The 11,606-nt window shown below is 40.9% G+C and overlaps 1 protein-coding gene across 2 annotated transcripts in view; it reads left to right on the top strand.

The window, feature by feature from the left end:
• The first annotated feature begins 609 nt into the window (after positions 1 to 609).
• Positions 610 to 11,606, top strand: part of Gucy1a2 (guanylate cyclase 1 soluble subunit alpha 2) — a 400,022-nt gene continuing 389,025 nt past the window's right edge. The window contains exon 1 of one of the 2 annotated variants that reach the window (XM_087212146.1): positions 610 to 981. In XM_087212146.1, the coding sequence (XP_087068272.1) occupies positions 685 to 981 (297 nt within the window). In that variant the 5' untranslated portion in view covers positions 610 to 684. The remainder of the gene's footprint in view (positions 982 to 11,606) is intronic. The other variant, XM_004856489.3, reaches the window with a different exon arrangement.

Here is an 11,606-nt window from a genome sequence, read left to right as displayed (position 1 = left end):
CGGCCCCGCGCCCCTCTCTCCTCGCCCCTCCAGCGCCCGCCGGGCCCGTCCGCTGCCCCGCCGCCTCTCCCGGGGCCTAGTGTGGAACATTCGGGGTTGGCGACCCTTGGTTCGATCCGAGCCTTGGAGCGCTCCTCCCCGTAGCCGGGGACGGTCGCAGCGGGGAGGGCGCGCAGAGGACAGAGACAAAGTGTCCTCGCTGCTCCTGAAACGTGGCGACAGGCGAGGCAGACTCCCGAGGAGTATGATGGCGACACGTGACGCCGGCGGAGGGAGAGCACGGGGGTGGGGTGGGGGATAAAGGGAGGAGGGAGGCGGGCGGCGAGCAGAGAGGCGGGAGGAGCGGGCAGCGGAGAGGGGAAGGGGCGAGACCGGCGCTGGCGGCGGAGCCTCGGCTTCAGCCTCACAGCCTCGCGCCGCCCGGCCATCGCTCGCAGCCTCCGCGGGCAGCGCCGCGCAAGGCGAGGCGACCAGGCGGGCAGCAGCGAGGCGGCGGCCCCCAGCCCAGCCCTGCCCCGACCCAAGCTGCGGCGGCTCCCCCGAGTTCCTGCCATGGGCTCCGGGGACCCCAGCCCGGCCGACCGCGACCGCAGCTCCTAACGCCGCCCTCGCCGGTCCCGCGCCGCCGCCGCCTTCGCCCGCGTCCCCGCCGCCCTCCGCGGCCGCCGCAGCGCAGCCCCCAGCATGTCTCGGAGGAAGATCTCGTCCGAGTCCTTCAGCTCCCTGGGCTCTGACTACCTGGAGACCAGCCCGGAGGAGGAAGGGGAGTGCCCGCTGTCCAGGCTGTGCTGGAACGGCAGCCGCAGCCCTCCCGGGCAGCCCGAGCCCAGCGCGGCGGCGGCTGCCGCCGTCGCCCCGGCCCCCGCTGCTTCCGCCGCCGCCGCCGCCTCGGCTACGGCGGGGGCCAGGAGGGCGCAGCGCCGCCGGCGGGTCAACCTGGACTCGCTGGGCGAGAGCATCAGCCGCCTGACGGCGCCCTCGGTGAGCGGGGACGGAGGGCCCGGCGGGAGAGGGGACCGGGCTCGGGAAAGTTGGAGCCGGGGACCAGGGGCCAGCGCACCGAGCCGGCCGCTGGGGGGCGGCTCGCCCTCACCCTACGCGACCTAGGGCTCCGGGACGAGACCTGAACCCCTGCACTCGGAGTAGACACCTGAAAGGACCGAGAGTCCGCCCCTTCCCGGGTCTCCGGAAGCCAGCGCCTGTCTGCCCGCTTCTGTGTTGGATCCTCTTTTGGCCCTGTCCCCTCCCCTGGCCCCACTGCTCCTTCACACCCACCTGTTCTCTTTGCCCCAAACTTTCCCAGGCCCTGTGTTCTGCAGTTCCAATTCCATGTCTTTCATTTCTCCTCTCCAACATCCCAAAGGGGCCCCAATCCCTTATGGGAAGCCCTCCCTCTCTTCAATTCCCACACTCTTTTGGTCTTAGTGTGACCTTCTGTGACATCTTTGAATTCCACAGGCTGTCTGCTTTCTCCCTTTTCTCAAGTCTCGGGAATTTTGTCAGAAACTCTTCTAGATTGTCTTCTAACGAACAAACCTTAATCTCTGGTGTTCTCTGCCTTTTCTTCTTAATCACTGGGCATTTATGGGCTCAACCTTCTCTGGGTAAACCTGGTATGATTTTCTAAACCTGTCTGGTATTTCGTGCACACTTATCCCATCCTTTATTCTCCCTTCCCCGGATTCTCCAGGGTTTTCTTCCTCACTTTTTTCATGCCTTCCTTCTGTTAGGCCCTTCATAAATATTTGTTGAATGGATAAAGGCCTTCCAGTCCTTCTCCAGACCTGTGCTAATCTCAGGATGTCTGTGTCAGCAGTTCTAGGGGTAGCCCAACTCCCGACGGCTTTCAAATCCTTCCAGAGGGCCACTGCCTCAGTCCCTCTGGGGCACCCCAGCTACCCTTGTAGGAATGCTAGGCCTCTAACCCAGTTTTCCCTGTCGGAGTGAACTCTCTTTTCAAGGAATCCCCTCTATTGCAGACAGAAATCAAAGGAGATTCAGCGTGAAATCTCCATCCACTATTTATCCTTTATCCTCACCCGGATCTTGGAAGCAAAGAGTTTAATTCCTATCAACCCTTTTCCCCTGTTCATACCAGAGTCATTAACTTCTTCAAAGTTTACACAATGGATCTGAACATTCATCTTGTTTGATTGTTTCTAATTCTCCCTGTGGAATGTGGCTTGCCAAAGATGGTAGGAAGGACCTGAGGAGTGGAACAGGTGAGGCACCAGGTTCTAGTACCAGGCAATCCTACAAGTGTGCCAGTGGTACTTACATTATTCTTTTAGCAGTGAAAATACTTTTCAGTCACCTTCTTCTAATGTTTTACCCTTTAACATGCCTTCTGCCACTTTTTCAGTTGATAATCCCGAAGGAAACCTCACAATGGTCTGGCTGCTGTTAGAGACTCTTCTCTGAAAATATTTCCCAGGCAGCACAATCTTAGGAGCTATTTAATGTTGTAAATTGTTGAATATATTCCTTTATGAGAGGAATTCAGTAACTCTGCGTCTTTAGCAATGTTGGTTCAATATACTAATTCTTCAGTACAACAGATTCATGTTTAATACAATGATCTTACTAAAAGTAATGATTAGTTTCAGTGGAATTGTCTTCATAACTCTGGGGTGTTTTTGGCCTAAGAATCAGAATTTACAAATTTCTGGAAAGTAATGACAGTGCCTTTGGTAATGCCAACTTAACCAGCTACTTTCAACAACTTATGTGAGGAATCACTAAAATAAACTGGAAATATTTACTGCCAGATTAAGAGGAAGGAAATAGCCTGTTACCTCTGTAATAAAATTTGAATGACTCTGGAGATGAAAAGTGTGTACCTAGATAATAATTTTTAGAAGAAATTTGAAAATAATTGTGATGATCAAACTACGCTGAAGCTCTATATATTTTTCATGCTGTAATTATTTTACATTTTGAAAAATGTCAGGCACATGCAGAGAACATATATATAGTAAAAGTAAACATTTTCAACCTTACAGGGCATGTATAGAAAAATTCTCATTGGTTACGCACATCACGGGCAGGTGTATTTCAAAGGAGTGACTTATTTCTGTGTGTCTCTACCTATTTTCTTTTATTTGGCAAGCAGGGCACTGCCTCTTGAAGTTCAAGTAGATTCATTCTCCTACATTTTCAGGATCCTAAACTTCTCTAAAAACACTTGGAGAGATGGGATATGTTCACTCTGTTCACTCTCATTAGCAGCTTACATTTTTTTTTTTTTAAAACACATAGAATAGCCAATTCCAGGGCATTTTTAGATGGCAATATCTAGTTGCTTTTAGTGTTGTGTGGTTTCTTGCATTCATCATGATACTGTATATATTTCAGGATGAACTATACTTGCTCCGCGAGCTCGTTTTCACTTAGTGGTCTGATAGTGATATGGCTTTATCACTTGGGGTTTGGTCTTTATTCAGAATGATTTGCAAGGAGGAAAAGGGAAATGTATTTAATTAATACTAGGACACTGCCAAGTAATTAAAATAGTTATTTGACCCAGGGAATATCCAAACTCAGGATTTTGACATTTTAATAATCATTTTTACATACATTGATGTTGGATGTAAAGTTTATAATACTTTACATTATTTAAATAATACAAGTAAATTAATTTGGGGAAATAGAGAAAATTCCAGAATTCAGGAGACCCAATTCTAATTTTCTTTGAACAACCAAATGCTTGTATGTATATCTCTGAGAAAACTACTTTAACTTTCTGGGATCCTTCTCATCTGTAAAGTGTTATACTTAGGGTTCCTTCCTATTCTGCGGCTCTACAAGGCATATATTATATTATCAGGGCTTGGATAAACTGTCCCAATGCATATGAAAGAGAAAAAGGTGTACATTAGTTTTAAAACATTTTTAAAAGTAGGGGCATCAAAGTTCTATTTAATTAATTATTAAAATTTAAGAATCTATGTGGCAAGTATTGTGGAGAGTACTGGCAATAAAAATACCAAACAAAACATAAAAATATATCCAGTCTTTGAACTCATGGTACTTCCTTAATTTTGTTTTTATGTTAAGGAAACTATGTCTTGGGGACGTCTAGGGGAAGTTTTATTTATCATCCACTTTGGGTGGTTTTCTTCACTTTGAATTTCTGGATTATAATTATCATAATAAAAATAACCCTAAAGACCTGATTAAAGACACATAAATCACTTACTGCGTTATTTATTTTGAAATAATTTAACGTTTGAGGACACATATGGAGAAAAAGCTGGGGACTTTACATAGAGGGTGAATTTAGTAACTCATGTGTTTAGCTGCTTATTTTTACAAACCAGAGTTGCTTAGTCGCCTTGTCACTGTAACATCAGTTTTGAGTTTGCCAGTGTCAGCCTGTTAATGAAGATGGAGGAGTAGAACAACTCACTGACAAGGCTTTCTTAGGATTTCTGTCAGAGAACTACTAGTTGTTACAATATTGCATGTGGCTTTGAAGACCTCAGAATCTACCAAGAACAAAATGACATGAAGAAAAGTAACAGTGGAAGGATGGCAGACAAGGGGAATAAAGCTACTGACAAAGGGCATTGTCCAAGAGAGGAAGGAAAAGTGAAAGGAAGCTCAAATTCAAGTGAAGAAAGTCTTTTATTTTGTAAAAGGAAATTATATTAATACATGTTTATGAAAAAATGAAAAGACATAAAATATGTATTCAACCTCTCTTCATATTAAATAAAATTAGTTGTCTGACTTGTGTAAACCCTTAATGAGATGTATACAAAAGTTATCTGCAAGGTAGGATGTTGGATAATTTATGTATTTTAATCAATGCTCTTTAAATTTGGGGCTCAAATTGGCTAAGATTCAGTGGCTGTCTTTTGCCTTTCTATGCTTTATTTCTAATCATTGAGAAATAATGTGGCAGAATTTGACTAATCCCCTGCTGAGCTAAGAGTGAGATTCTGAGAAAGCCATTTTCTACCTTCTGTGAGCCTTAGTTTCTTCTTTTGTGAAATAGGATTGATAACTACCTTGTAGATTTGTTATAAAAGAGGAGCAATATTCTTCGTAAAACTCTCTGAATTCAATAAATAATAGTTTCAAGATGAGATCCATTAATTTCAACAAAACTTGGATACCTCCAAAAGATGTTTTTTTTCCCCTTTTTTTCCTCCTTAATTCGCTTACTTGTAACTTTGTTGGAAATGTTTGTAGAATAGGTTAACAGATGTTAAGTCCCTAAAAACATAAAGATAATAAATGTTTTATTTTGTTGGCATAGCCAGCCAATCCATTAAAAAATTAAAACTGCAGTCCCTTTTTGACTCCTGGGCTCTGACTCACACGTATACACAGGCATATATAATCATTTTAGATTCAAACATTTCCATCAATTTACCTAATGCTGTGTGGTAATATGAAAGACACTTATATGAATTCTATAAAAAAATTGAGGACAAATACATGTGGAGAATGTAATTTCTTTACAACAAATTCTAGTAAAAAAACGTGAAAAAGTGACTGCTTGTTTGAGAATTTCAGGGATTCCTCACCTTTTGCATTCAAACTGTTCTGTATGTGTGTTGAAAGGTCTCAGCTGTCCAATGCAACAAATACCCAGCTAATGACATATATGTGTGGTCTGTGTGGACAATGCTCTATCCTTTGACTACCAGGTCAGTTGCCATATAAGGCCTTCATTTTAAAGATAAATTTTGACAATGAGAAATGGCTTCAGTGATTATTAATTTGTCAGTAGAGGTGATGTGATGACATGTTCATCTTTAGTGTATAATTTGTCTACTTTGAAGGATTCCTAAGTACATGGAGAGAATACTTCGGTGTTATTATGTGCTAATCTTCATATCACTATAGCTCTTCATTCACCATTACTTATGTTTTGTTGCCTCTTTCCTACAAAGCTGAAAGTAAAGTAAAATGTAATGCATATTTTATTCAGTGTAACAAAATAAATGCATTATTTTTGGACATATATATTGTTCATCATGAATTATCAAGAAAGTACAATTTTCTCTTTTGGGATTACACACACATCTAGGAAGAAAAAATTTAGTTGAATAGCCGGGGACAATAGTTGCCAAGGGCTGTCTACTGAGTGGATTTTCTGTGCAGGCCTTAGTTTGATATAGGAGCCAGTAATTAACTGAAAGTTCAAAACCTCTGTTTAAATTCTGACTCTTTCTTTGGCACTTACACGATTGTCTGGGGTTTAGCATAGACACTAAATGGCTGTTGAATAAAATGCTCAGAATAAAGGAATGAATTTTTTTTTTACTCTATTTTTATTTATTTATTTATTTTTTTATTAAATTCTTTTAAATTACATTGTAGGTACATTGTAGGTATACAACACAATTACATTTCTCATTGGGAATTGTACCTTTACATAATGCAACTTGGTTCTTATTTATTCCCCATTCCTAGCCCTCCCTTCACGCCCTCCACTCTTCCCTATTTACAAAGACTTTATTTCTATATTTTCCATTTCTCAGCATTTTTCCTTTCCCTTCTTTCCTTTCCCCTGCCCCTCCCACTACCCCTACCCCTTTGGACCTTTTATTCCTATTTTACATTTTCCATTATTCATTCTAATCATTGGTACATTTTAGGTATACAATATAATGACATTCATCATTGGAAATTTGCACCTTTACATAGTCTCTCTTGGTTCTTATTTTTCACCCTTGCCCAGCCCTCCCTTCAACCCCTCCAGTCCTCCCTATTTACAAAGATTCTGTTCCTGTTTTTCCATTTTCTCATATTACTCCCATTCCCTTCTATCCTTTCCTCTAGCCCTCCCACTTCCTTCCCCTTTGCCCCTTTTCTTCCTATTTCACATTACCTATTATACATTTAGTCCTTATTGACGCTTTCAGTTTCTCACATCAGAGGAACTATTCGGTATTTATTCATGTGTGTCCTATTTATTTCACTTAAGAGTATCACCTCAATGTGCATCCACTTAGCTATAAATGACTCTAATTTCTCATTTTTTATGGCTGACTAGTACTCCATTTTATTAAAAAACCACATTTTCTTTATCCAGTCTCCAGTTGATGGGCATTTGGGCTGTTTCCAAGTTTTAGTTCTTACAAACTGTGCTGCTACGAACATGGGCACACATGTAGCACTGTGGTATGATTCTTTTAATTCTTTGGGGAAGATCCCCAGCAGTGGAATAGCGGGGTCAAATGGGACTTCCAGTCCTAGTTCTTTGAGGTATTTCTATACTGATTTCCACCGTGGTTGCATCAGTCTACACTTCCACCAGGAGTGGAGCAGGGTTCCTCTTTTCCCACAGCCCTGCCAGCATTTGTTATTGGTTGATTTCATGATAGCAGCCATTCTTTCTGGAGTGAAGTGGAATCTCAGCATTGTTTTCATTTGCATCTCTCGAATGACCAGTGATGTTGAACATTTTTTCATGTATTTATTTGCTATTTCTACTTCTTTGTCTGAGAAATGTCTGTTCATTTCAGATGCCCATTTTTGGACTGGGTCTTTAAATTTGCAAGGTCTGATTTTTTTAAGTTCTTTATAGATTCGAGATAGTAGACCTTTGTCTGAGGAAGAGCAGGTGAAGATTTTTTCCCACATTGTGAGTTGTCTCTTCACACTGCTGGTGGTTTCTCTTGCTGTGCAGAAGCCTTTTAATAAGAAGAGATCCCACTTGTTGATTGTTTGTGCTAGTTCATGGGCAACTGAGGTTTTGTTCATAAAATCATTTCCTACATGGATGTCTTCAAGGGTTCTACCTAACCTCTGTCCCAACTGGTTCAGAGTTTCTATTTTAATACTTAGATCTTTAATCCATTTTGATTTTAGTTTAGTGCATGGTGAGAGATACAGGTCTAGTTTGAATCTTTGTCAAGTTGAAGCCCACTTTTTCCAGCACCATTTCTTAAAGAGGCTATCTTTCCTCCAGTGAGGGTGTTTGGCTCCTTTATGGAAGATGAGATGGCTGAGTGTGTCTGGCATTGTTTCTGCATCTTCTAATCTGTTCCACTGGTCCTCAAGTCTGTTTCTTTGCCAGTACCATGCTGTTTTTATCACAGTAGCTTTGTAGTAGAGTTGCAGGTTGCGGACTGTGATACCCCCTGCCATGTCTCTGTTGCCTAGAATTGCTTTTGCTATTCTGGGTCTCTTCTTGTTCCAAATGAATTTTTGGATTGTTTTCTCAAGGTCCATGAAGTATGGTGCTGGGATCTCAATTGGAATTGCATTAAATCTATATAGCAGTTTTGGAAGTATGGCCGTTTTAACTATATTAATCCTTCCCACCCAGGAGCAGGGGATGTCTTTCCATTTTCTGATATCATCTTCAATCTCTCTTTTCAGAGTGCCATAGTTTTCAGAGAAGAGGTCTTTGATTTCTTTCGTTAGGTTGATTCCTAGGTATTTCAGTTTTTTGGATGCTATTGTGAAAGGAATTATTTGCCCTATTTCTCTCTCAGTGAGTCTGTCATTTGTGTAGAGGAAAGCTATTGATTTTTATGTGTTGACCTTGTAACCAGCTACTTGACTGAATTTGGTTATTAAGTCTAGAAGACTTTTGATGGAGTTCTTGGGGTCTTCTATATACAGTATCATGTCATCTGCAAATAATGACAATTTGACTTCTTCATTTCCTATCTTTATTCCTTTTATTTCTTTCTCTTGTCTAATTGCTGTGGCTAATGTTTCCAGGACTATATTGAACAAGAGTGGTGATAGTGGACATCCCTGTCTTGTTCCTGATTTTAGTGTGAAGCATTTCAGTTTTTGACCATTTGGTATGATATTGGCTGTTGGTTTTTCATAGATGGCTTCTATCAGTTTGAGGTAGAGACCATCTATTCCAATTTTTTGTAGGGTTTTTATCATAAATGCATGTTGGATTTTGTCAAATGCTTTTTCTGCGTCTATGGAGATAATCATATGATTTTTGTCCTTGGCTCTATTGATATAGTGTATTACATTGATTGATTTGCATATATTGAACCATCCCTGTATCCCTGGGATGAATGCCACTTGATCAGGGTGTATGATCTTCTTGATGATCTTCTGCATTCTGTTTGCCATTATCTTATTAAGGATTTTTGCATCTATGTTCATTAGTGAGTTTGACCTATAGTTGTATTTTTCAGTTGGGTCTTTCTCTGCTTTGGGGATCAAGGTGATGCTTGCTTCCAGGAATGAATTTGGGAGTATTGCTTCCTTTTCAATTTCATTGAAGAGTTTAAACAGTAGTGGCAGCAGTTCCTCTCTAAATGTCTTGTAGAATTCATCAGTGAAGCCATCAGGGCCCGGGCTTTTCTTAGTTGATAAGTTTTTAATTACATTTTCAATTTCATTGGTTGATATTGGGTTGTTCAGAATTTTTAGGACTTCTTCCTTCAACTTTGGTAATTCATATGTATCTAGGAATCTGTCCATTTCTTCTGTGTTGTCCATCTTATTGGCGTATAGGTTCTGGAAGTAGGTATTGATGATCCTCTGGATTTCTGCTGGGTCTGTTGTAATTTCACCCTTTACATTCCTAATTGCATGGATTTGGGCCTTTTCTTTCCTTTTTCTGACAAGGTTGGCTAAAGGTTTGTCAATTTTGTTGATTCTTTCAAAGAACCAACTCTTGGCTTCATTGATTTTTTGTATCGTTCTCTTAGTCTCCACTGCATTGATTTCTCCTCTGATCTTTATAATTTCCTCGCTTGTATGAGCTTTGGGGTTGTCCTGCTCTTCTTTTTCTAGAAGCTTGAGGTTCAGCATCAGGTTGTTTAATTGGGCTTAGTCTGTTTTCCTAATATGCGTATTCACTGCTATGAATTTCCCTCATAAGACTGCTTTCATTGTGCCCCATAGATTCCGATATGTTGTATTGTCATTGTCATTTAATTGAAGGAACTGTCTGATTTCTTCTTTAATTTCCTCTGTGACCTATTGGTTATTCAGAAGTGTGTTGTTCAATTTCCACATGTTTATGAAATTGTTTGACTTTCTTTTGCTATGGATCTCCAATTTCATCTTGCTATGGTCTGATAACATACAGGGGATAACTTCCATTCCTTTGCACTTACTTAAACATGTTCTATGTGTGAGTATGTGGTCTATTTTGGAGAATGACCCATGTGCAGCTGAGAAGAATGTGTATTCTGATTTTGTGGGGTGGAAGACTCTGTAAACATGTGTTAAGTTCATTTGTTCAAGAGTTCGATTGAGTTCTAGTATTTCATTACTTATTTTTAGTCTAGTTGATCTATCTATTTGTGACAGTGGGGTGTTGAGGTCCCCCACTACTATTGTATTAGTGCATATATGACTTTTCATGTCCGTTAGTATTTGTTTTATGCAGTTGGGTGCACTAGTGTTTGGTGCATAGATATTTATGATTGTCATCTCTTCCTCTTGGATTCTTCCCTTTACAAGGATGTAGTGTCCTTCTTCATCTCTCTTAATCAGTGTTGGTTTGAAATCCACTTGATCTGCCAAGAGGATAGCTACTCCTGCTTTTTTTCAGGTTCCTGTCGCATGCAGTATTGTTTTCCACCCTTTAACTTTCAGTCTATGAGTTTCCTTTTGAATTAAGTGTGTTTCTTGTATGCAGCATATTGTTGGATTTTGCTTCTTGACCCATTCTGCCAGTCTATTTCTTTTGATTGGTGAATTGAGACCATTAACATTGACGGTTATAACTGAAATGTATTGACTTGTCATTGCCATGACTTTTTCTTTTTGTTGGTTTCTCCCCCTTTCCATTTAATTTCTTGTCATGCCAGATGGGTTCATTTTGCTTTGCTTCCTGGGGTTGTGATCCTCAATGTCTGTTCCTAGGATATTGTGTAAAATTCTTTGGAGTGCTGGTTTGGTATTCACAAAGTTCCTAAGGTGCTCTTTGTCATGAAAGTATCTTATTTCTCCATCCATTTTGAAAGATAGTTTTGCAGGGTACATCAATCTGAGTTGGAGGCTGTTTTCTTTTAGGGCTTGAAATATGTCACTCCAAGCTCTTCTTGCCTTGATGGTTTGTGTTGAGAAGTCTGCTGTGATTCTGATGGGCTTTCCTTTGTATGTGATTTGTTTCTTTTCTCTGACTGCTTGGAGAACTTTGTTCTTCTGTTGTGTTTCTGGAATCTTAACAATTGTATGCCTATGTGTAGATTTTTTTTGATCAAGGCTATTTGGAGTCTTATATGCCTCACTTTTTTGTATGTCAAGCTCTTTTCCCGTGTTTGGGAAGTTTTCTGCCATTATTTCTGTGAAGAGATTTTTTTTATGTCATCTGCACTCTCTCCTGTTTCTTCATTGAGCCCAATCAGTCTTATGTTATTCTTCTTTGCATCATCTAGCAGCTGCTGGATTGATTTCTCATGTTCCCTTATAATTTTGAAGCAATTTTACTTTTCCTGGTCACTAATTGCAATCTTATCTTCTATATCTCAAATTCTGCCCTCACATTGGCTCATTCTGCTGTGTAGATTTTCAATGGAGTTTTTCATGTCCTGGATATCTATTTGCATCTGTTTTATGGATTCCATTTGTTTCCTATGGTGGGATTCCATCATGTTCCTCAGCTCCTCTCTAAATTTATTAATCATGTCTTGCACTAGGGGCACAATTTGTCCTGT

Source organism: Heterocephalus glaber, unplaced genomic scaffold, assembly GCF_053883595.1.
Source record: "Heterocephalus glaber isolate CG9 unplaced genomic scaffold, H.glaber_assembly_v1.0 deba00001429, whole genome shotgun sequence".
Lineage (NCBI taxonomy): Eukaryota > Metazoa > Chordata > Mammalia > Rodentia > Bathyergidae > Heterocephalus > Heterocephalus glaber.
This window is presented reverse-complemented; position numbering and strand designations above follow the sequence as displayed.